This window comes from Triticum urartu, chromosome 2A (genome assembly GCF_056163025.1).
Source record: "Triticum urartu cultivar PI428250 chromosome 2A, HENAU_Tu73, whole genome shotgun sequence".
Taxonomy (NCBI): domain Eukaryota; kingdom Viridiplantae; phylum Streptophyta; class Magnoliopsida; order Poales; family Poaceae; genus Triticum; species Triticum urartu.
Window position 1 is genome coordinate 413,324,411 of NC_141874.1, and position 24,962 is coordinate 413,349,372.

General features: G+C 47.4%; 1 protein-coding gene across 1 annotated transcript; it reads right to left on the reverse strand.

The window, feature by feature from the left end:
- Positions 1–11,872: 11,872 nt before the first annotated feature.
- LOC147985302 (uncharacterized) lies at positions 11,873–13,153 on the reverse strand. Its single transcript, XM_087541503.1, has 3 exons — positions 13,120–13,153; positions 12,521–13,026; positions 11,873–12,361 (listed from the first exon to the last, which is right to left on the reverse strand). The coding sequence occupies exons 1-3, from the start codon at positions 13,151–13,153 to the stop codon at positions 11,873–11,875; spliced, it is 1,029 nt and encodes a 342-aa protein (XP_087397629.1).
- Positions 13,154–24,962: the final 11,809 nt, after the last annotated feature.

Genomic DNA, 24,962 nt, shown 5'->3' on the forward strand with positions numbered 1-24,962 from the left:
GATCATGGAGGTGAATATTTGAGTTATGAGTTTGGTCTTCATTTGAAACAATGTGGAATAGTTTTGCAACTCACGCCACCTGGAACACCACAGCGTAATGGTGTCCCCGAACATCGTAACTGTACTTTCTTAGATATGGTGCGATCTATGATGTCTCTTACCGATTTACTGCTATCGTTTTGGGGTTATACTTTAGAGACGGTTGCATTCACGTTAAATAGGGCACCATCTAAATCCGTTGAGACAACATCATATGAACCGTGGTTTGTCAAGAAACCTAAGCTATCGTTTCTTAAAGTTTGGGGCTGCGATGCTTATGTAAAAAAACTTCAACCTGGTAAGCTCGAACCCAAATCGGAGAAATGTGTCTTCACAGGATACCCAAAGGAGACTATTGGGTACACCTTCTATCACAGATCCGAAGGCAATATATTCGTTGCTAAGAATGGATCCTTTCTAGAGAAGGAGTTTCTCTCGAAAGAAGTGAGTGGGAGGAAAGTAGAACTTGATAAGGTAATTGTACCTTCTACCAAATTGGAAAGTAGTTCATCACAGAAGTCAGTTCCAGTGATTCCTACACCAATTAGTGAGGAAGCAAATGATGATGATCATGAAACTTCTGATCAAGTTACTACCGAACCTCATAGGTCAACCTGTGTATGATCCGCACCAGAGTGTATGGTAATCCTGTTCTGGAGGTCATGTTACTTGACCATGATGAACCTTTGAACTATGAGGAAGCGATGATGAGCCTAGATTCCGCGAAATGCCTTGAGGCCATGACATCTGAGATGGGATCCATGTATGAGAACAAAGTGTGGACTTTGGTTGACTTTCCCGATGATCGGCAAGCCATAGAGAATAAATGGAACTTCAAGGAGAAGACTGGCGCTGACGGTAATGTTACTGTCTATAAAGCTTGACTTGTTGCAAAAGGTTTTCGACAAGTTCAAGGAGTTGACTACGATGAGAACTTCTCACCCGTAGCGATGCTTAAGTTTGTCTGAATCATGTTTGTAATTGCCGCATTTTATGATTATGAAATTTCACAAATGGATGTCAAAACTGCATTCCTTAATGGATATCTTAAAGAAGAGTTGTATATGATGCAACCAGAAGGTTTTGTCGATCCAAAAGGTGCTAACAAAGTGTGCAAGCTCCAGCGATCCATTTATGGACTGGTGCAAGCCTCTCAGAGTTGGAATATACGCTTTGATAGTGTGATCAAAGCATATGGTTTTATACGGACTTTTAGAGAAGCCTGTATTTAGAAGAAAGTGAGTGGGAGCTCCGTAGCATTTCTAATATTATATGTACATGACATATTGTTGATTGGAAATAATACAGAATTTGTGGATAGCATAAAAGGATACTTGAATAAGAATTTTTCAATGAAATACCTCGATGAAGCTGCTTATATATTGGGCATCAGGATCTATAGATATAGATCAAGAAGCTTAATTGGACTTGGACAAAGCACATACCTTGATAAAGTTTTCAAGAAGTTCAAAATGGATCAGTCAAAGAAAGGGTTCTTGCCTGTGTTACAAGGTGTGAAGTTGAGTCAGACTCAATGCCCAACCACTGCAGAAGATAGAGAGAAAATGAAAGTCATTCCCTATGCATCATCCATAGTTCTATCATGTATGCAATGCTGTGTACCAGATATGATGTGTGCCTTGCTATAAGTTTAGCAGGGAGGTACCAAAGTAATCTAGGAGTGGATCACTGGACAATAGTCAAGAACATCCTAAAATACCTGAAAAGGACTAAGGATATGTTTCTTGTTTATGGAGGTGATAAAGAACTCGTCGTAAATGGTTACGTCGATGCAAGCTTTGACACTAATCCGAATGACTCTAAGTCACAAACCGGGTACATATTTATATTGAATGGTGGAGCTGTCAGTTGGTGCAGTTCCAAGCAGAGCGTCGTGGTGGGATCTACGTGTCAAGCGGAGTACATAGCTGCTTCGGAAGCAGCAAATGAAGGAGTCTGAATGAAGGAGTTCATATCCGATCTAGATGTAATACCTAGTGCATCGGGTCCAATGAAAATCTTTTGTGACAATACTGGAGCAATTGCCTTGGCAAAGGAATACAGATTTCACAAGAGGACAAAACACATCAAGAGACGCTTCAATTCCATCCGTGATCAAGTCAAGGAGGGAGACATAGAGATTTGCAAGATACATATGGATCTGAATGTTGCAGACCCGTTGACTAAGCCTCTCTCACGAGCAAAACATGATCAGCACCAAGACTCCATGGGTGTTAGAATCATTACTATGTAATCTAGATTATTGGCTCTAGTGCAAGTGGGAGACTTCAGGAAATATGCCCTAGAGGCAATAATAAAGTTGTTATTTATATTTCCTTATACCATGATAAATGTTTATTATTCATGCTAGAATTTTATTAACTAGGAACTTAGTACATGTGTGAATACATAGACAAACAGAGTGTCCCTAGTATGCCTCTACTTGACTAGCTCGTTCATCAAAGATGGTTAAGTTTCCTAACCATGGACATGTGTTGTCACTTGATGAACAGGATCACATCATTAGAGAATGATGTGATGGACAAGACCCATCCGTTAGCATAGAATTATGATTGTTTAGTTTTATTGCTATTTCTTTCTTCATTACTTATACATGTTCCTCTGACTGTGAGATTATGCAACTCTCGAATACCGGAAGAACACTTTGTGTGCTATCAAACATCACAACGTAACTGGGTGATTATAAACATGCTCTAAAGGTGTCTCCGATGGTGCTTGTTGAGTTGGCATAGATCAAGATTAGGATTTGTCACTCCATGTATCGGAGAGGTATCTCTGGGCCCTCTCGGTAATGCACATGACTATAAGCCTTGCAAGCAATGCGACTAATGAGTTAGTTACGGGATGGTGCATTATGGAACGAGTAAAGAGACTTGCCAGTAACGAGATTGAACTAGGTATGATGATACCGACGATCGAATCTCGGGCAAGTAACATACCGATGACAAAGGGAATAACGTATGCTGTTATGCGGTTTGACCGATAAAGATCTTCGTAGAATATGTAGGAGCCAATATGAGCATCCAGGTTCCGCTATTGGTTATTGACCGGAGATGTGTCTCGGTCATGTCTGCATAGTTCTCGAACCCGTAGGGTCCACATGCTTAACGTTCGATGAAGATTTGTATTATATGACTTATGTGTTTTGATGACCGAATGTTGTTCGGAGTCCCGGATGAGATCACGGACGGGGCCTTGTTTTGATGACCGAATGTTGTTCGGAGTCTCGGTTATGAACAATATTTGAATCTTCTCTGATTTTTTTTATGTATGATTGGTTATCTTTGCAAGTCTCTTCGAACTATCAGTTTGGTTTGGCCTACTAGATTGATCTTTCTTGCAATGGGAGAAGTGCTTAGCTTTGGGTTCAATCTTGCGGTGTCCTTTCCCAGTGACAGTAGGGGCAGCAAGGCACGTATTGTATTGTTGCCATTGAGGATAACAAGATGGGGTTTTCATCATATTGCATGAGTCTATCCCTCTACATCATGTCATCTTGCTTAAGGCGTTACTCTGTTTTTAACTTAATACTCTAGATGCATGCTGGATAGCGGTCGATGAGTGGAGTAATAGTAGTAGATGCAGGCAGGAGTCGGTCTACTTGTCTCGGACGTGATGCCTATATACATGATCATACCTAGATATTCTCATAACTATGCTCAATTCTGTCAATTGCTCAACAGTAATTTGTTCACCCACCATAGAATACTTATGCTCTCGAGAGAAGCCACTAGTGAAACCTATGGCCCCCGGGTCTATCTTTATCATATTAATCTCCTACTAATTAGTTATTTCCTTTGCCTTTTACTTTGCCTTTATTTTAGTTTGCATCTTTATCACAAAAATACCAAAAATATTATCTTATCATATCTATCAGATCTCACTCTCGTAAGTGGCCGTGTAGGAATTGAGAACCCCTATTCGCGTTGGTTGCGAGGATTTATTTGTTTTGTGCAGGTACGAGGGACTCGTGCGTAGCCTCCTACTAGATTGATACCTTGGTTCTCAAAAACTGAGGGAAATACTTACACTACTTTGCTGCATCATCCCTTCCTCTTTGGGGAAAACCAACGCAGTGCTCAAGAGGTAGCAGGAGTCCCAACGGTCCAAAACCGAGCAAATCTGGATCGATTGATGATTCGTCTAGGTGAAACACGCTCCCACCCTAGGGAGCTCACGAAGCGCACAGTCACAGATGAAACCATTGAAGGCGTCGGCAAGAGGCCACGAAAATTAGCTACTACTTTTGTCCACCGGAGACCGAAGTAAATTAAAATCACTCCCACCAGGATGGGAATGGTACACGACTCGATCTTATTCGAAATCTCATCCAGGAACAGCAAAGAAAGGGAATGATCAACGGGCCCGTAAACAACCATAACCTCCCAAAGGGCATTAAGGTGTTGATGATAAATTACAATACTCTCCCAAAAAACACAGTGGTCATAAGCAACAAAGTCGAAAACATCACGCTTAGTGCCGATAAGGATGCCACCTGAGTGGCCAGAAGAAGGGAGGAAATTCCTATCAAACCTGTCAATACCCAAAACCGCGGAGAGCTCGTTAGAAGAAAACGATCCTTTGAAAGTTTCAACCAGCCCTACTATGTCAATGTTGTCACCTCTGACAACATCCCTCAACTAGTCCCGACGCGCCCTAGCGCCGAAGCCCCTAATGTTCCAGAATAAGGCCCTCATCCGTCAGATAAGTTTTTAATGCGAAGACTCGACCTGCTCGGGGCAACAAAGTTTTTGGCATGCTTGACAGGGCCCCGTTTGACAGGAATCGGGAGGTCCTGGTCCCTACCAGCATCTCCCACGGCCTCTCCGGCGGAGCGACACCACGTGACACAACAACCTCTTTGGCTTTAGCTAAGGCTGCTTGTGTAGCCTCGTTGGCACAAACCAGAGCAAGGATAGCAGAGGGGGATCTGAACCCAGAATCAAAAGTAATGCCAACATCCGAAAGCACATGAATCAAGTGTTCATCCAAGAGGGAAGGAAGAACCAACCAAACAGGAGAGAATACCAGGGATGTGGGAGGGGAGGGGATACCTGGAGGAGGGAGGTCATTCGCCGCCGCGTGGCCCAATCAGCCACCCGCTCACCGTTGTTCTTGACCCGACCACTCTCGCGGGCAGCGGAGGTCAGGGATCAGATGGACAAGGTGCGAGCCACTGGGGAGGGCGAAGCCGCAAATGAGACAGGACCGGATGCTACACCCAGGTCAGCGTCCAGCTGATGGCATAGACCGTCCGCCGACTGCTTGGAGCCAGCCGAGGCCCTGCACTTCGCGGAGTACTTCTTGATAGATGATTTCTTCTTGCTCGCACGCACCACTGCATCACGGGAGGGGGAAGGACGCAGGTCTTTGATGCCAGAGTGAGATGGAGAGGCAAGGCGAACCGGCAAGTTGGAGCAGATACCGAACACCGGGGTACCTACAAGGACGGGGGCACCCGGGGACGCCAACGTCGGCTCCTCCATACCTACTGATGTCGCTTGAAGCTACATCGGTATTTCCCCAAAGATGATGGGATGATGTAGCACAATAGCGGTAGGTATTTCCATCAGATATGAAACCAAGGTTATCGAACCAGTAGGAGAACCAAGCAACACAGCGTAAACAGCCCCTGCACACAGATAACAAATCCTTGCAACCCGACGTGTTAAAGGGGTTGTCAATCCCTTTCGGGGTACAGCGCCTCAAGTAGCAAACGGACGTGAGATAAATTTTTAGTAAATTGATAGATCGAACGCTAAATAAAATAAATAAAGAAAAATTGCAGCAAGGTATTTTTGGGTTTTTGGTTTAGTAGATCTGAAAATAAAGGCAAGAGAAAAGTAGATCGCAAAGGCAAATATATGAGAAAGAAGACCCGGGGGCCGTAGGTTTCACTAGTGACTTCTCTTGAGAAAAATAGCAAACGGTGGGTAAACAAATTACTATTGGGCAATTGATCGAACTTCAAACACACATGACAATATCCAGGCAATGATCATTATATAGGCATCACGTCCAAGATTAGTAGACCGACTCCTGCCTGCATCTACTACTATTACTCCACACATCGACCGCTATCCAGCATGCATCTAGTGTATTAAGTTCATGGATAAATGGAGTAATGCAATAAGAATGATGACATGATGTAGACAAGATCTATCTATGTAGAGATAGACCCCATCATTTTATCCTTAGTAGCAACGATACACACGTGTCGTTTCCCTTTCTGTCACTGGGATCAAGCACCGTAAGATCGAACCCACTACAAAGCACCTCTTCCCATTGCAAGACAAATAGATCAAATTGGCCAAACAAAACCCAAATATCAGAGAAGAAATACGAGGCTATACGCAATCATGCATATAAGAGATCAAAGAAACTCAAATAACTTTCATGGATATAAAAAGATATAACTGATAATAAACTCAAAGTTCATCAGATTCCAACAAACACACCGCAAAAGAGTTACATCATATGGATCTCCAAGAGACCATTGTATTGAGAATCAAGAGAGAGAGATGAAGCCATATAGCTACTAACTACGGATCCGAAGGTCTACAAAGAAATACTCACGCATCATCGGAGAGGCACCAATGGAGATGGTGAACCCCATCCGAGATGGTGTCTAGATTGGATCTGGTGGTTCTGGACTCTGCGGCGGCTGGATGAATATTTCGCCGCTCCCCTTAGGGTTTCTAGAATATTGGGGTATTTATAGAGCAAAGAGGTGGTCCGGGGGGCACCCGAGGTGGGCACAACTCACCAGGACGCGCCTGGGCCTCCTGGCGCGCCCTGGTGGGTTGTGCCCCCCTCGGGGCACCCCCCAGGCGTAGCCAGGGCCCGTTGTGTTCCTTTTGGCCCATAAAAATTCTCCGTAAAGTTTTAGGGCATTTGGACTCCGTCTGATATTGATTTTCTGCGATGTAAAAAACATGGAAAAAACAGCAACTGGCACTTGGCACTATGTCAATAGGTTAGTACCAAAAAATGATATAAAATGACTATAAATGATTGTAAAACATCCAAGATTGATAATATAACAACATGGAACAATCAAAAATTATAGATATGTTGGAGACGTATCACCCACGGATTTGGCCCCCACCACACCCTTTGACACACCATCCAGTGGGGCGTTCTCCTTGAACAACTCACGCACCTCTGAACCCATGCCATCCCACTCGAAGCGGGTGAAGTGTGCATCAGTGCCACCACTATGGTTACCCGCATCATTGTCGCCATCGTCATGCTTGTTAGAGGGATAAGGCCTAGGGGCGGAGGAGGTGGAGGAGCGTGGTGGGCCTCTGCCCCTTCGACATGAACACGGAGTCGAAAGCCAGCTGAGGAGGGGAACACGTCAACAACACCATGGACACAGAGAGGGTCGACACACGACTCTTTGATACGAGTCAGGCCCAGTTTTTGCAAAGAGTCAGAGTCGACTTCGATAGGTTTGCCGATCAAAACACCAAATGCCATGAGGAAGGACGTGGAGCGGAGAGTAGGTGGAACATCATCAACAAACGCCCAAATGTTAGAGAGGGGACCAACAAATTTGGATCCATTGACCGCGGCCTTGAGAGAAATGACGAGTTGATTGAGCGGAAGGGTGAAACTAATACATGAAGCAATCATCTTGAGACTCTCTTTTGATGGGAATACATCAGCAAACTCAAACTCTGATAGCTGGTGAACTTGCCAATCCCACCCCTTGACGTCCCACAACCAGAGCTCATCCAGCAGAGTCTGGGGAGAAATCCTCTGATCCTTAACGGTGATGATGGCGGCATTAGACAGGGAAGGAGCTGCAACCACCTGCGGAACCTCGCTATCGAGCTCAAAGAAGGAGTATCCCGGGAGCCCAAGACCATAGTGGAAGAAGGAGGGTGGTTTGCGCCGGTTCTGACAATCCACAGTTAGGTGGCCCTCCTCCCTGAAGATGAGGCCAAATGGGTGATTGAAGCAGCGGGATTGAAAGTGGCCAGGTTGGTGATAGGCGAAACATGTGAGCATGGAGTTGGGGTTTGGGTTACAGGAGGCAGGGTGGGACGGAGGAGGGGGTGGAGGGAGAATTCCATCTCCGAGACCAGAAGAAGACGAGCCAGGAGCATTGGAGGGGAGGCGATGGTCTTTGAACCCCTGAGGAGGAGGGCCGTACCCACCACGCGTAGGCTGGCGGCCAGCAAAGCCTGCGCCCGCCATCGGTATGCGAGTTGGTGCCCACAAAGGAGCCGTCGACCAACGCGGAGGAGGAGGCCGAGGCACAGAAGAAGATGCGACCGCCCCGTTGCCCGCCGCTGCCTCCCAGGGGTCCGCAGCATCCAATGATGAGCCACCAGTCTAAGTCGACTGTGCGCTACCACCAGATCCGAGGACCGCGGAGCCGTCGCCCTCAGCTACAACCGCCACCACACAGGCCCGCTCATCACTCTGCAGCCACTCCAGCCTGGCGGCCCAGGCTTCACACTCCCAAGACACCTGCTCGTGCGCCGCCTGCTCCGCCTCAAACTTGGACCGAAGGGCGGCCTCATACGCCCGATCTGCGGCCATCTTCGCCGAATCCTCGCGACGATGCTTGTGTCCGGAGACCGCCTCGCTGGAGGAGCCCCGCGACTTGTCCATGGATAGGATCACCGCAATCGAGAGGGGGGAGGGGAGGGGGAGGGGAGGGGCAGGAGTGGATCTGAAGAAAGTGCGAATGGGGAAGCGTATCTGTCACACGTCCGCTTTGGATGCGGGGAACCCTAGAAATGGGGGAGAGGAACCCTTGCGGACCCATATATACCCGGAACAAACCAGGCTGATGCCGCCTGAGGGGGGAAGGTGGGCAAGACAGGTGGGGGATGAGCCACACACGGCCCAGGGCCCAAACCAGGCAGAGGAGGTAAAATAAAGAGGGAGGAGTTTGTATAGAATTATATCTGTTGTTGCGCGTTTGTATAGAATTATGTTGTGGTATCGATCGTTCCACCCGTATGATGTGTATGTTGTGCAGAAAGTGATGACCTAGGATCGTTATTATGTGGAGGCTAGCAGATACGCCAGATTTGCATAGTGCCGATCCCAACCACTACAAGTACCCCATCTTTTATTGATCTACCAAATAAAACTATGTTTCTTTGATAAGCCAATAGGTGTTTAAAAAAGTGTCTACCTACTAAAATCCATTTTTATATAATTACATTAACATAGGTAAATAAATCACAGACTAACCTATTGAAAACATTTATGCCTCCATTAAAATGTACAGAAGATTATCTGTTAGGGTGCCAATCGATCTATCACTCAAATTCTGATACAATCTCAAAACCGATTACAATCAGCCGCAGCTGTTCTCGCGAGAAGGGGAAGAAATGGGGAGGAGGAAGAGAGCCATCGTTTGTCCTAATCCAACTGGATGCATCACTTGTCTAGATGGTGGGGATAAATAGGTGATGCGATTGGGCCAACCCTAGCTAGTCCACTCGGGCCTAATGAACCTTCTGTTGGGTTGCGAGATACGAGCCGGCCTACTGGAGACGCGCCTTGGTTCGTAGTCGTGTTCCTCGCCTGGTTTGGTCACCGTGGCAGGCTGGCTTCCTGTTGCTGCCACGGTGCCGTTCCCTTTAGTTGTCTGTGCGCTGACATCCCCCCTCCTTGAGTGCTGGCTTGCCCTCGAGCCAGCATGGGGAAGTGATTGAACATGTACTTGGCGTCCTCCCAGGTGGCATCGAGGAGAGATGGGTCCGACCAGTGCACGAGCACCTGTTCGCGCCGCCCTTGTGGAGTCTGTCGCCAACTCGTGTCCATGATCTGGATAGGGTGGAGTGGCTCGTCCGTGGGCACCGGCAGCTCTTGCTCGACTGGAGTGGTAGCGGAGATGGCACGACGTAGTTGGGATACGTGGAAGACTGGGTAGACCTGGGCGCCGTCTGGAAGCTACAGTTCATACGCCACCGGATTGATGATGTGGATGATCTTGAAGGGCCCAAAGTACCGGAAGGCGAGCTTGTGGTTTGTGCGACGAGCCACCCTTGTCTGGACGTAGGGTTGGAGCTTGATGAAGACTGCATCGCCCACAACAAAGGTGCGCTCAGACCGCTTATTGTCCGCTTGCTTCTTCATGATGTCGCGTGCTTGATGGAGGTGCTCGACAAGAACTTGCTACATGTGTTTGCGCTCCTCGAGCCACTCCTTGAGCGGGGGCAGCTTTCAAGTGGACGCGGCATAGATCCCCCAATGTCACGGCTCGTGTCCGTAGAGCGCTGCAAAAGGAGACGTGTCAAGAGCAGAATGATACTTGAGTTATACCAGAATTCCGCGAGGGCCAAGTACTGGTGCCACTTGTGCGGGCATGCGTGGATGAAGCAGCGTAGGTAGATCTCCAAACACTGGTTGACGTGCTCGGTATGCCCGTCTATTTGCGGATGATATGGAGTGCTCAGGTTCAGTTCAATCCTAATGGTATTGAACAGCTCACGCCAAAAGGTGCTCGTGAAGACAAGATCTCTATTGGAGACGATGTCAGCAGGTAGGCCATGAAGCTTGTAGACGTTCTCCAGGTACGAGTGAGCCACCTTAGCTGCTGTGAAGGGATGGCTCAGAGGAAGCAAGTGCGCATAGCGCGTGAACTTGTCGATGACGACAAGAATGCAGTTGAATTTTCCGGACGCAGGCAGGCCATCGATGAAGTCCATGGTGACCACCTTCCAAGCATCGTCTGGGATAGGTAGGGGCTCAAGGAGTCCGGGGTAGCGGACTTGCTCTGGCTTCGCTTGTTGACAGACGGTGCAAGATTGCACGTACTGACGCGTCTGTTCCTTCATCTTGGGCCAGGCGAATAGGCGGCGCATGCACCTATATGTGACTGGCGCACCGGAGTGGCCTCCGATCGTGCTGTCGTGGAAGGCGCGGAGCACACGCTGTTGTAGAGATGGAGAACCTCCTAGCCAGAGCCTGTTGTGAAAGTAGAGCAGTCCTTCTCGCATGGAGAAATAGAGTTTTGGGTCTGGTCGGCGCGCAAGGTCTTGGATGATCTTCTAAGGTTGAGGATTGGATGAATAAATGGCCTTAATGTCAGCTAGCCAGGTGGGAGTGCATATGGAAACTACTGCAAGCGAAGTGTTTGGTGTGCGCCGATAAAGAGCGTCAACAGTAGTGTTGGAAGTGCCTGACCTATAGCAAATTTTGTATCTCATGCCCAATAGTTTTGTAAATGCTTTCTGTTGCCATGGTGTCAACAAGTGTTTATCATCAAGGTGGACCAAACTGCGCTGATCAGTATGGGTAATGAACTCATCCGTGTGCAGGTAGGGGCGCCATTGTTCGGCGGCCATCAGGATCACCATGCACTCCTTCTTGTATGTGGAGAGGCCTCTGATCTTGGGGCCAAGTGACTTACTTAAGTAGGCGATCGGGTGTCCTTCCTGTTGCAGTACAACGCTCACACCATAGGCGCAGGCGCCCGTGTCGATCATGAACTGCTTGCTAAAGTCTGGTAACTATGGGTCTGGGGCGGATACAAGCTTCTCTTTCAGGGTGTCAAAAGCTTGTTGTGTGTCACTTGTACAGACAAAGAGTTGGTTCTTCTTCAGCAGATGAAAAGGGGGCGGGCAATGATCCCGAAATGCTTGATAAACTTGCGGTAGTAGCCAGCCAGCCCAAGGAAGCCGTGCACATCTTTTGCACAACGGGGAACAAGCTATTTCTAAATTGTTTTGACCATGGTCGAATTTGTAGAAACCCCGTGCTCGTTGATGACGTGGCTGAGGTAAGCATTTTGTCACTGAGCGAAGGAGCACTTTGACTGCTTGACTTGCCAGTGATCTTTTCATAGTAGTTGCAACACTAGAGTTAAATGTTGGAGGTGGTTGGGGAAGGTCTTGCTGAAAACAAGGATGTCATCGAAGAATGATATGACACAGACACGGTTTGCCGGCTTGAGTGTCGTGGTCATGGCTCCATTGAAAGTGGCAGGGCTGCCGGCGACGCTGAAAGGCATGACACGGAACTCCCAATGCCCTGAATGTGTCTGAAACACCATTTTGTGCTCCTCTCCTTCAGCCATTCTGATCTGATGAAACCCTGCGCATAGGTTGAGCTTCAAAAACCACTTCGCGCCGGTGAGCTCGTCGAGAAGTTCATCAATTATTGGCATTGGGAACTTGCTAATGACAGTCATGGAGTTGAGACGACGGTAGTCGATGCATAAGCGCCATGTCCCGTCCTTCTTTTTGACTAACAGAGATGGGACGAAAAGGGATGGAACTCTTCTGGATAATCCCTGCATCCAGCAATTCCTGAACTTGTCGCTCAATTTCTGTTTTCAATTCAGGATTGTCCCAATAGGCTCGAGATGTGACTGGTTGCACGCCCGCCATCAGAGGTATGCGGTGGTTGCATTCACGACGAGGTGGAAGGCTGTGCGGGTCCTCGAACACATCAGTGAAATGCTCGAGCAAGCAAAGAACTTCCACACCTGCTCACCGTTGCCATCGAGTGAGTTGAGGTGTATAACATGAGCAACTGATCCCTGCTTACAGGCTTTGAGCAACTCTTGAGCTGAGATGACAGAGCATTGCGTCTGATCAGAAGAAATCGTAGACAGTTGAAGGCGCCCAGCAGGTGAGGTGACAGTCAGTTGTTGCACAGTTCGGTCAATGCTCATAGGACTGTGTTTAAGCAGCCAGTCCATCCCAAGGATGGCATCATACGAGCCCAGCTTCAGGATTTTGAAATCCGTGGTGAATTCATGCCCTTGAGTGATCCATGAACAGGCCAGAATAATGCGGGTGCAGGGAAAAGTGGCGCCATTGGTGACGCGCACCTTACATGGCCATGGGTATGGCACTGCCCCATCAAGCTTGGTGGCCAGAGAGCTATCAACAAAGAATGTAGAGTTGCCCAAGTCGATGAGCAGCAAGATCTCGTGCCCTTGGAGCCATGCCTGTAATTGAAGAACACCCGAGTCTGACGATCCATCCTCTGCCTAATGTGAAATGGTGCATAGGTTTTCTTCTTCAGATGTTGGTGATGCGGGTGGGGACTCCACAATGATGTCGTCTTGATTGAACATACCGAGGAGCTCGTCGATGACGTGCATTTGCACCATGGGTGGGCACACGTGGTCCTTCCCCCACCGTTCACCGCACTTGAAACATAGGCCCTTCACGCGGTTAAACTAACGGAGCGCCGCGACCATGTTGTTCTAGGTGGTGGCACGTGCGACGTCGGTGCCGTGTCGATCCTTGGAGACCACTATTGGTGTAGCAGTTCGGCCGAAGAGCGATGGCGTGGTCGCACGCGAGTAATTCCCTTGGCTGCGGGTGGTGGTGGTGCGGCCGTACACGAGCTCGCCGTTGGCCACTTTCTCCTGTTGTAGAGCCAGCGAACACGCCGTGTCCAAGTCTGGTGGGTGTTGCACAAGCACCACCGCTCGAATGTCCAGTCGTAGGCCCTAAAAAAATGAGTAAGAAAGAAGTTCGGATGGGTTAGCTCTGAATATGGGATCAAATGATTCATCAACGATTCGAAACGCTCGATGAAATCAACGACCGTGGTGGTCTGCTTGATAGCGTAGAATTGGCGGATGAGCATCTGGTGTTTGTCCCTGCCGAATCGTGTGCAGAGACGGGCCGTGAACGAGTCCCAGTCCAGCCCAGCCAGTTTCTTCTAAACTGACTGGAGCCAGATGCTCACAGGGCCAGAGAAGTTTAGGATGGCCATGGGGACGCGGTAAGAATCATGAACAGGGAATATGTAGAAGTACTGCTCGCACAACGTCTTCCAGAGTTGTGGGTTTTCACCCGTAAAAATGGGGAAGTTCATGGATGGCGGTGGCTGGCCCAAGGTGGTGAGGATGGAAGACGATAGTGGAGGCATAGCATCAGGAACTAGCGGAAGGGGCACCGTACCTGTGACCGGGAGTGCCGCCGGCGATGCAGGGGTCACCGATGCCCCCCTTAGGGAGTCTTGGATTAGGGGGTCCTCGGGCGTCCGGGCTATGTAACATGGGCCGGACTAATGGGCTACGAAGATACAAGATAGAAGGCTTTGCCCCATGTCTGGATGGGACTCTCCTTTGCGTAGATGGCAAGCTTGGCGTTCGGATATGAAGATTCCTTTCTTTGTAAACCGACTTTGTACAACCCTAGGCCCCTCCAGTGTCTATATAAACCAGAGGGTTTAGTCCGTAGAGGCAATCATAATCATAGAGGCTAGACATCTAGGGTTTAGCCATTACGATCTCGTGGTAGATCAACTCTTGTAACCCCTATACGCATCAAAGTCAATCAAGCAGGACGTAGGGTATTACCTCCATCAAGAGGGCCCGAACCTGGGTAAACACCATGTCCATGTCTCCTGTTACCTTCGATCCTTAGACGCACAATTCGGGACCGCCTACCCGAGATCTGCCGGTTTTGACACCGACATTGGTGCTTTCATTGAGAGTTCCATTGTGCCGTCGTCGAAAGGCTCGATGGCTCCATCGATCATCTACAACAATGTTGCCGGGAAGGAGATTTTTCTCCCCGGCCAGATCTTCGTATACGGTGGCTTCGCACTGCGTGCCAACTCGGTTGGCCGCCTGGAGCAGATCGACAGCTACGCCCCTGGTCACCAGATCACTTTTGGAAATATGAACTATGTCGCTGATATCCGGGGAGACTTGATCTTCCAAGGGTTCGCGGCTCCAACCACCGCTCTGGCCTTAGATCCAGAGCGCTTCACCAGGTCCGAAGACGGGAGTCTAGAGCCCGCCGGACTCTCTGCGGCTATAGAGCTCAACACTGGAGAATTGGAGAGGATAGCACCACCGGTAGTCATCACAAAGTCGGGCTCTTCTCCGGACACTAGCTCCGAACCCTCGAAGTCCGCGTCATGCAAGCTCGGCCAGGGAACTTCAGTCCTTGTCCAAACCTCGCTCTTAAACGAGGCTCTGGACTTAATGCGATCCCTCGCCATCACAGACGAACCGCTTCTGAATTGTGCCCAGCCTGGACTAGGGGCTGAAAATAGGGAATTTTACTTCCCACCCACCACTCACTTCATAGCCACTGTCGATGATCTAACCTACATGCTCGACTATGCCTCCGAAGACATCAACGATATGGACGACGATGCTAGAGAGAAGCAGGTCCAAAACCCGCCGTTCACCGGACAATGGACGGCCACTTCCTCATACGACGTGTACATGGTGGGCACACCTAAAGAAGGCAACGATGATGATGAAAAGGATCCAGTCGAGGACGAACCTCCCGAGATACCACCAAAGCGCCGACATCAGCGGCGCCGCTCTAAATCGCGTCACGGAAAAGACAGCAATACCGGCACCGGAGACGATGACACTCCGGAGAACGCCGAAGACCAAGAAGACCCCATCGAACCAACATCCGAACAAGATGATCGGGAGGACGGGAAAATTGACCCTGATGATCAAGCAGGGAACGAAGACTCGGAGGATAGCAACTATCTACCACTCTCCGAGGACGACGTGAGCCTCGACGACGTAGATTTCATCTTGCCAAAGGAACCCCTCGAACAAGAGCACTTTAAGCACCGGCTAATAGCCACTGTAAGAAGCCTAAAGAAAAAGCAGCAGTAGCTTCAAGCTGACCAAGATCTGCTCAACGACAGATGGACTAATGTCCTGGCAGCCGAAGAATACGGCCTCGAACGCCCAACAAAGAGTTACCCGAAGAATAAACTGCTACCCCAATTCGACGATGAGGTGTTGGAGCCCATACCACCCGCGCGTAACGCGACTGACGGACCTGATCGACCACCATGTGGCCGGGACAGAATGGCAACTCAAGCCAAACACCAGCCCGCGCCACCTCGCCGTAAAAGCAGAGAAATAACAGCTCAGGGATACACTTATGAACTACGTCAGGACCTGGACAATAGAGCCGGCCAGACTAGGTCAATCTACGGATCAAGGGGGCGTGCCCAAGCGCGAGAAGACGGCCATCAGGCCTGGCATGACAAACACAACCCCACCAGGGCCGAAAACCGCATACGGACTTCATCTGAACTGCGCCGTGACGTTGCCCGATTCAGAGGCGCCGCACACCCCCTATGCTTCACTGATGAGGTAATGGAGAACCAGTTCCCAGAAGGGTTTAAACCCGTGAACATCGAATCATACGATGGCACAATAGATCCTACAGTATGGATTGAAGATTTTCTTCTCCACATTCACATGGCACACAATGATGATCTGCATGCCATCAAGTACCCCCCCATAAACTCAAGGGGCTAGCACGACACTGGCTGAACAGCTTACCAGAAAACTCTATTAGTAGTCGGGAAGACTTGGAGGACGCATTCAGAGACAACTTCCAAGGTACCTATGTTCGGCCCCCAGACGCCGATGATCTTAGTCACATAATCCAGCAACCCGGAGAATCAGCCCGACAGCTCTGGACCAGGTTCTTAATAAAAAAGAACCAGATTGTGGATTGTCTGGACGCCGAAGACCTCGCAGCCTTCAAACATAGTGCCCGAGATGAGTGGCTCGCCCGACACCTCGGCCAAGAAAAGCCGAAGTCCATGGCAGCCCTTACCGCACTTATGACCCGCTTGTGCGTGGGAGAGGATAGCTGGCTTGCTCGTAGAAGCAATAGCACCAGTGACCCTGGCACCTCCGAACCCAAGGACGGCAATGGCAAGCCATGACGCAACAAGCACAAGCGTCGAAATAATAACAAAGGGACCCAAGACACGGCAGTCAACACCGGATTCAGTGGCTCCAAACCCAGTCAACAGAGGACGCCATTCAAGGCAGACAGAGATGGCCCATCCAGTTTAGGCCGAATACTTGATTGGCCTTGCTGGATTCATGGCACCCCTGATAAACCCGCCAATCACACCAAAAAAAATTGTTGGGTATTTAACAGGCCGGCAAAATCAACGCCGAACACAAGGGGAAAGGGTCGCCCAGCGACGATGATGAGCAAGAGCCTCGTCAACCGGACACGGGGGGACAAAAGCAATTCCCCCTCGAGGTAAAAATAGTGAATATGATATATGTCACACATATCCCTAAGAGGGAGCGCAAGCGCGCATTACAGGACATCTACTCCATAGAGCCGGTCGCCCCAAAATTCAACCCATGGTCGGCTTGCCCGATCACCTTTGATCGAAAGGACCACCCAACCAGTATCCGTCATGGAGTTTCGGAAGCTCTTGTCCTCGATCCAATCATTTATGGATTCCATCTCACGCGAGTCCTCATGGATGGCGGCAGCAGTCTCAATCTACTTTATCAAGACACTGTCCTCAAAATGGGCATCGATCCGTCAAGAATTAAGCCCACTATAACTACCTTTAAAGGAGCAATACCTGGTGTAGAGGCTCGCTGCACGGGCTCAATCACGCTGCAAGTCGTCTTCGGTTCGCCGGACAACTTTCGAAGTGAAGACTTGGCCTTCGATATCGTCCCGTTCCGCAGTGGCTATCCCGCACTGCTCGGGCGAACCGCTTTCACCCGCTTTAACACGGTCCCACACTACGCCTATCTAAAGCTTAAGATGCCCGGTCCACGTGGCGTCATTACAATCAATGGAAACACGGAACGCTCCCTCTGTACTGAGGAGCATACCGCGGCCATTGCGGCCTAAGTACAAAGCGGCCCTGTCAAGCCGCACACCTCATCGGCTATTAAGCCGCCAGTCTCTATTACACAAGGCCGGCCAATTCCGCATGCTAACAGCTCAGCAATTCCCGAGCTGGATTAGCAGCTTTGCCTCCTTCGATCGCCATGTATATCCACGAAAGCCGTACCACGCGTGCATAATTACGCACTCAAAGTACCTTGGGCATCAGCGGAGGCACAATACAAACAGGCCTATAGTACGGCTTGACCCTATATGGCCTTCCCCTTTTCTTTAATTATTTTTTATCTTTTACCACAGGTGCATCAAAACCTGCTCATCCTACGGACTCATAAGGACTCTCTCCGAGCCCGGTTCCGTACAAATAGTTGAAAACCATTCCTCTCAACGAATCTTTTCTTACTCAGGCGAAAGCGGCGCAGACGTGCAGTAGGAAGGTGCAAAGGACTTCGTAGACCACAACTTCTCTCAAGAACCTATATAAAGCTTTTTTCCCTTAGCCTTAGACACCCGGCATGTAAAATGACCTTGGTGATTATGGTACCCTCTGTAAGATTATGTTTTGACGTATCAACCAGATTCTAGTAAACCAAATTCTTCTTTGGCATTGTCTTTACTTATAGACTTTATTACGTCTCTTTAGTTGTCTCACGCACACACCTCGGCACAAATTGCTAGCGGCTCTATATGACAACACATGTGTTTCCAAACAAAAAGTCCGAACAGCTTTATATCACAATTCGGCGTCCTGAGTTCGGCACTATATGCATCGGCTCTGAATCATGTCTTTGGTCAATAGTTGGGTTGCTCGGCTCCTGTGTTTGCTACCTTATGTTCCGTCTGATCGACTAGGGTAGTAAAGGGAGAACTACTGCGATTGTGTTTCTGGTTCGTCCAGTTAAGCACCTCAGTAGAGAAAGCCGAAAACTGACTGTCATGATGCGGTGAGAGCTGGTCAGCCACTCTGCGACCTATTAAAATCTTTAGTGATTTTTTTCGTATTACACGAAGGACTGTTTTCCGGTCATGCAACGATCCGCATTGGGATAGCCGCGTACACACCAGGGGCTACTTTGTAGACCCATCGTCAAACTCCTATGGCTAAGTGAGAGAAATAAAACCGCATAGTCTGATTTCCTGGTTCACCGCGCTGACACCTCCTTCATGGACCAAGACTTTGGGATAAGTGTAGTCATGCACAATTCCGAACACCCCAGTAGTATCTACATGGGGGTTGAAGCCGACGACTAGGAACTCTCAAATATAAAAACAGCCGCGCAGGAGGATAAAACCCTTCATAAAGGCATGAATATATTACAAAAGCCTTAGTTCATAATACAAACTCCCAAATAGTTCGGACTCATTCACTCGAACACTACATCCTTCGAGCATTGGCCTTCTACAAGGCCGGCACCTTTTAGTACGTCCTCAAAATAGCGCTCTGGTGTGCGATGGTCCTTGCTTTCAGGCGGGCCCTCAACTGCCACCTTTTTGACCTTCATCTTCGCCCAGTGCATCTTCACACGGGCGAAGGCCATTCACACTCCTATGCAGGACCACCTCTCGACGGTGTCGATTCGGGGCAACGCATCGACGAGACGCCGCACAAGGCCGAAGTAGCTGTCCGGAAAGGCTTCGGTCGGCCACAACCAGACTATGACATCCTTCATGGCCGCGCTGGACATCTTATGCAGCTCTGCCCATTCTGCCATCTGGTCATTTAGCAGTGCGGCACGCTCCTGCCCTGCAAACTGCAACCAGAAAAGCTTCTCCGTGGCGTACCCCTCCTGGGCCCGGAAGAATTGGGTGGCGTCCGCAACACTCTTCGGCAGATCCGCATATGCGTCTAGAGAACTCCATAGTCGATTAAGCAAGGCATACCCCGATCCCCAAATCTAGCCTGTAACGGAAAGGGATTACCAGCCGCTATCTATCCGGCTTGATGGATTTCCTCCCGCACCGTGCGGGATTCGGACCACGCCTCCTTGGCGTCTTGAAGGGCCTTGGCGAGTTCGGTCCCCTTCACCTTATTTTCCTCTTCTAAGGACTCGCACTTACGGGCGGTGTCCTTGAGTTTCTGCTCCACCTCAGTCACATGTTCCTCAAAACGGCGTCGAGCAGCCTCTTCAGCCGTTAAGTCCGCAGACGCTTTATCAGTGGCCGCCTTGCTTACCCTAGCTTGCTCCTTGGCTTGGGTAAGCTCACCCCTGAGGGTTTCAGCCACGGCAGCACCATCTGCATAAACACACACATTGCAGCTCTGGAAATCCCACAGAATACGGACATAAACATGCATAACATAAGTGTATCTCATACCATGCGCCTGGTCGAGCCAATTGTTAACAAGGACTAGGTCCTCATCAGCTCGCTCTAGTTTCCGTTTGAGTTCGGAAATTTCCGCTGATTGGGCAATCACTGTTAATAGGGAGGCCTATTTTAATCCAAATAAAATAGCATGTTACCACATGACAACTGACTATTGATCCTCTGCTCGCTTTTCTTTCAAAAAAAGAATAGAGTCTCAGGGGCTACTGTCTATATACAAGCATATTTCTCGTAAAAATGATCAAAAATATTACATTGCGTACCTCGAAGCCTGCTAGCAGGCTGGAGAAGGCTTCGTTCAGCCCGCTCTTGGCGGACTAAATCTTCTCAGCCACCGTACCCATCAGGATGTGGTGCTCATCCAAGACGGGTGCACTTTGCAGTGCGAACGCCGTAGTATTCGGCGCCTCCGGATTAACAGAGGACGCCGCTCTGCCTTCCCCTACAGGGGTTCACTCACTAGATCCAGAGCCATATGGGTCTCCGGAGTAGTATCCTGCTGTGGGACGGATTGACCGGGGCCCCATCGCCGGTCTCCTTTGGGGCCGTACCCCCAGTCCTTCGGCAGCCGAGGTGTTGCCCTTCGGTGCCGTTAAGTCGCCACCTGATACGTCCATTTTGCATCATGCTTTTATATTGATATTGATTGCATTATGGGCTGTTATTACACATTATGTCACAATACTTATGTCTATTCTCTCTTATTTTACAAGGTTTACATGAAGAGGGAGAATGCCGGCAGCTGGAATTCTGGGCTGGAAAAGGAGCAAATATTAGAGACCTATTCTGCACAACTCCAAAAGTCCTGAAACTTCACGGGAGCATGTTTCAGAATATATAGAAAATATTGGGCAAAAGAAGTACCAGAGGGGGGCCACCCACCGTCCACGAGGGTGGGGGCGCGCCCTACCCCCTGCCTCGTGGGCCCCCTGGTGGCCCTCTGATGCCCATCTTTGGCTATATGGAGTCTTTCGTTGAGGAAAAAATAATAAGCAAGCTTTCGGGACGAAACTCCGCCGTCACGAGGCTGAACCTTGGCGGAACCAATCTAGGGCTCCGGCGGAGCTGTTCTGCCGGGGAAACTTCCCTCTGGGAGGGGTAAATCATCACCATCGTCATCACCAACGATCCTCTCATCGAGAGGGGGTCGATCTCCATCAACATCTTCACCAGCACCATCTCATCTCAAAGCCTAGTTCATCTCTTGTATCCAATCTTTGTCTCAAACCTCAGATTGGTACCCGTGGGTTGCTAGTAGTGTTGAATACTCCTTGTAGTTGATGCTAGTTGGTTTACTTGGTGGAAGATCATATGTTCAGATCCATTATGCATATTAATACACCTCTGATTATGAACATGAATATGATTTGTGAGTAGTTACGTTTGTTCCTGAGGACATGGGAGAAGTCTTGCTATAAGTAGTCATGTGAATTTGGTATTTGTTCGATATTTTGATGAGATGTATGTTGTCTTTCCTCTAGTGGTTTCATGTGAAGGTCGACTACATGACACTTCACCATTGTTTGGGCCTAGAGGAAGGCATTGGGAAGTAATAAGTAGATGATGGGTTGCTAGAGTGACAGAAGCTATGCGTTGCTTCGTAAGGGGCTGATTTGGATCCATATGCTTCATGCTATGGTTAGGTTTACCTTAATACTCTGTTGTAGTTGCGGATGCTTGCAATAGGGGTTAATACTAAGTGGGATGCTTGTCCAAGGAAGGACAGTACCCAAGCACTAGTCCACCCACATATCAAATTATCAAAGTACCGAACGCGAATCATATGAACTTGATGAAAACTAGCTTGACGATAATTCCCATGTGTCCTCGGGAGGGCTTTCCTTTATATAAGAGTTTGTCCAGGCTTGTCCTTTGCTGCAAAAAGGATTGGGCCATATTGATGCACCTTATTTACTTTTACTATTTGTTACCTGTTACAAATTACCTTATCACAAAACTATATGTTACCGATAATTTCAGTGCTTGTAGAGAATACCTTACTGAAAACGGCTTAGCATTTCCTTCTGCTCCTCATTGGGTTCGACACTCTTACTTATCAAAAGGGCAATAGATCCCCTACACTTGTGGGTCATCAAGACTCTTTTCTGGCACAGTTGTCGGGGAGTGAAGCACCTTTGGTACGTGGAATTTGGTAAGGAAAAATTTATATAGTGTGCTAAAATTTTCTGTCACATGTTACTATGGAACATAATCCTTTGAGGGGCTTGTTCGGGGTATCTTCACCCTGACCAGTAGAACAAAGAGTTGCTCCTCAACCTACTGAACCTACTGAAAATGTTTACTTTGAAATTCCTTTGGGTATGATAGAGAAACTCCTAGCTAATCCTTTTATAGTAGATGGAACATTGCATCCCGATTTGCACCTAATCTATGTGGATGAAGTTTGTGGATTATTTAAGCTTGCAGGTATGCCCGAGGATGTTATCAAGAACAAAGTCTTCCCTTTATCTTTGAAGGGATAGGCATTGACATGGTTTAGGCTATGTGATGATATGGGATCATGGAACTACAACCGATTGAAATTGGAATTTCATCAGAAGTTTTATCCTATGCATCTTGTTCATCGTGATCATAATTATATATATAATGTTTGGCCTCGCGAAGGAGAAAGCATCGCTCAAGCTTGGGGGAGGCTTATGTCAATGTTATATTCATGCCCCAATCATGAGCTCTCAAGAGAAATTATTATTCAAAAAATTTATGCTCGGCTTTCTCTCAGTAATTGCTCCATGCTCGATACTTCTTGTACTGGATCTTTTATGATGAAGACTATTGAATTCAAATGCGATTTATTGGAAAGAATTAAACGCAACTCTGAAGATTGGGACCTCGACGAAGGTAAGGATTCAGGTATAACACCTAAGTTTGATTGTGATAAATCTTTTATGGATATCGATGTTTTCCGTGAATTTAGGACTAAATATGGACTTGACTATGAGATTGTAGCTTCTTTCTATGAATCCTTTGCTACTCATGTTGATCTCCCTACGGAGAAGTGGTTTAAATATAATCCTCCCATTAAAGTAAAAGTAGTTGCACCTATTAAAGTTGAAGAAAAAATTATCACTTATAATGATCCCGTTGTTCCTACTGTTTATATTGAGAAACCACCTTTCCCTGTTAGAATAAAGGATCATGCTAAAGCTTCAACTATGGTTCATAAGAGTAATACTAGAACACCTACTCCCTCTGAGAAAATTAAAGTTGAACCTAGTGTTTCCATGGTTAAAGATCTCTTGACCGATAATATTGATGGCCATGTTATTTACTTCTGTAATGAATCTGCTAGAATTGCTAGACCTGATACTAAAAATAAACATAGACCTGTTGTAGGCATGCCTGTTATTTCTGCTAAAATAGGAGATCATTGCTATCATGGCTTATGTCATATGGGTGCTAGTGCAAGTGCAATACCTCAATCCTTATACAAAGAAATTATGCAGGATATTGCACCTGCTGAGTTAGAAGAAATTGATGTTACAATTAAGCTTGCCAATAGAGATACTATTTCACCAGTTGGGATTGTTAGAGATGTTGAAGTCTTGTGTGGGAAAGTTAAATATCCTGCTGATTTTCTTGTTCTTGGCTCCCCACAAGATTACTTTTGTCCCATTATATTTGGTAGACCCTTCTTAAATACTGTTAATGCTAAAATAGACTGCAATAAGGATATTGTTTATGTTGGTTTAGGGGATATGTCTCATGATTTAATTTTGCTAAATTTCATAGACAACCCCATGATAAAGAATTGCCTAGTAAAGATGAAATTATTAGTCTTGATTCTATTGTCGTGCCTCCTAGTGATCCTTTAGAACAATATTTGCTAGACCACGGAAATGATATGTTTATGAATGAAAGAAGGGAAATAGATGAAGTATTCTTTAAACAAGGACCTATTTTGAAACATAACTTGCCTGTTGAAATCCTAGGGGATCCTCCTCCACACAAGGGTGATCCCATGTTTGAGCTTAAACCTTTACCTGATACTCTTAAATATGCTTATATTGATGAGAAAGAGATATATCCTGTTATTATTAGTGCTAACCTTTCAGAGCATGAAGAAAAGAAATTATTGAAACCTATGAAGAAGCACCGTGCTGCTATTGGATATACTCTTGATGATCTTAAGGGCACTAGTCTCACTCTCTGCCAGCACAAAATGAAATTGGAGAAAGACGCGAAACCGATTGATCACAAACGATGGTTAAATCCTAAGATGAAAGAAGTGGTAAGAAAAGAAATACTAAAGCTTCTCGAGGCAGGTATAATTTATCCCGTTGCTGATAGTCAATGGGTGAGTCCTGTCCATTGTGTACCTAAGAAGGGAGGTATTACTGTTGTTCCTAATGATAAAGATGAATTGATCCCACAAAGAATTGTTATAGGCTATAGAATGGTAATTGATTTCCGCAAATTAAATAAAGCTACTAAAAAGGATCATTACCCTTTACCTTTTATTGATCAAATGCTAGAAAGATTATCCAAACATACACATTTTTGCTTTCTAGATGGTTATTCTGGTTTCTCTCAAATACCTGTGTCAAAAGAGGATCAAGAAAAGACAACTTTTACTTGCCCTTTCGGTACCTTTGCTTATAGAAGTATGCCTTTTGGCTTATGCAATGCACCCGCTACTTTTCAAAGATGTATGACTGCTATATTCTCTGACTTTTGTGAAAAGATTGTTGAGGTTTTCATGGATGATTTCTCCATTTACAAAACTTCTTTTGATGATTGCTTAAGAAACCTTGATCGAGTTTTGCAGAGATGTGAAGAAACTAATCTTGTCTTGAATTGGGATAAGTGCCACTTTATGGTTAATGAAGGTATTGTCTTGGGGCATAAAATTTCTGAAAGAGGTATTGAAGTTGATAAAGCTAAAGTTGATGCTATTGAAAACATGCCGTGTCCTAAGGACATTAAAGGTATAAGAAGCTTCCTTGGTCATGCCGGTTTTTA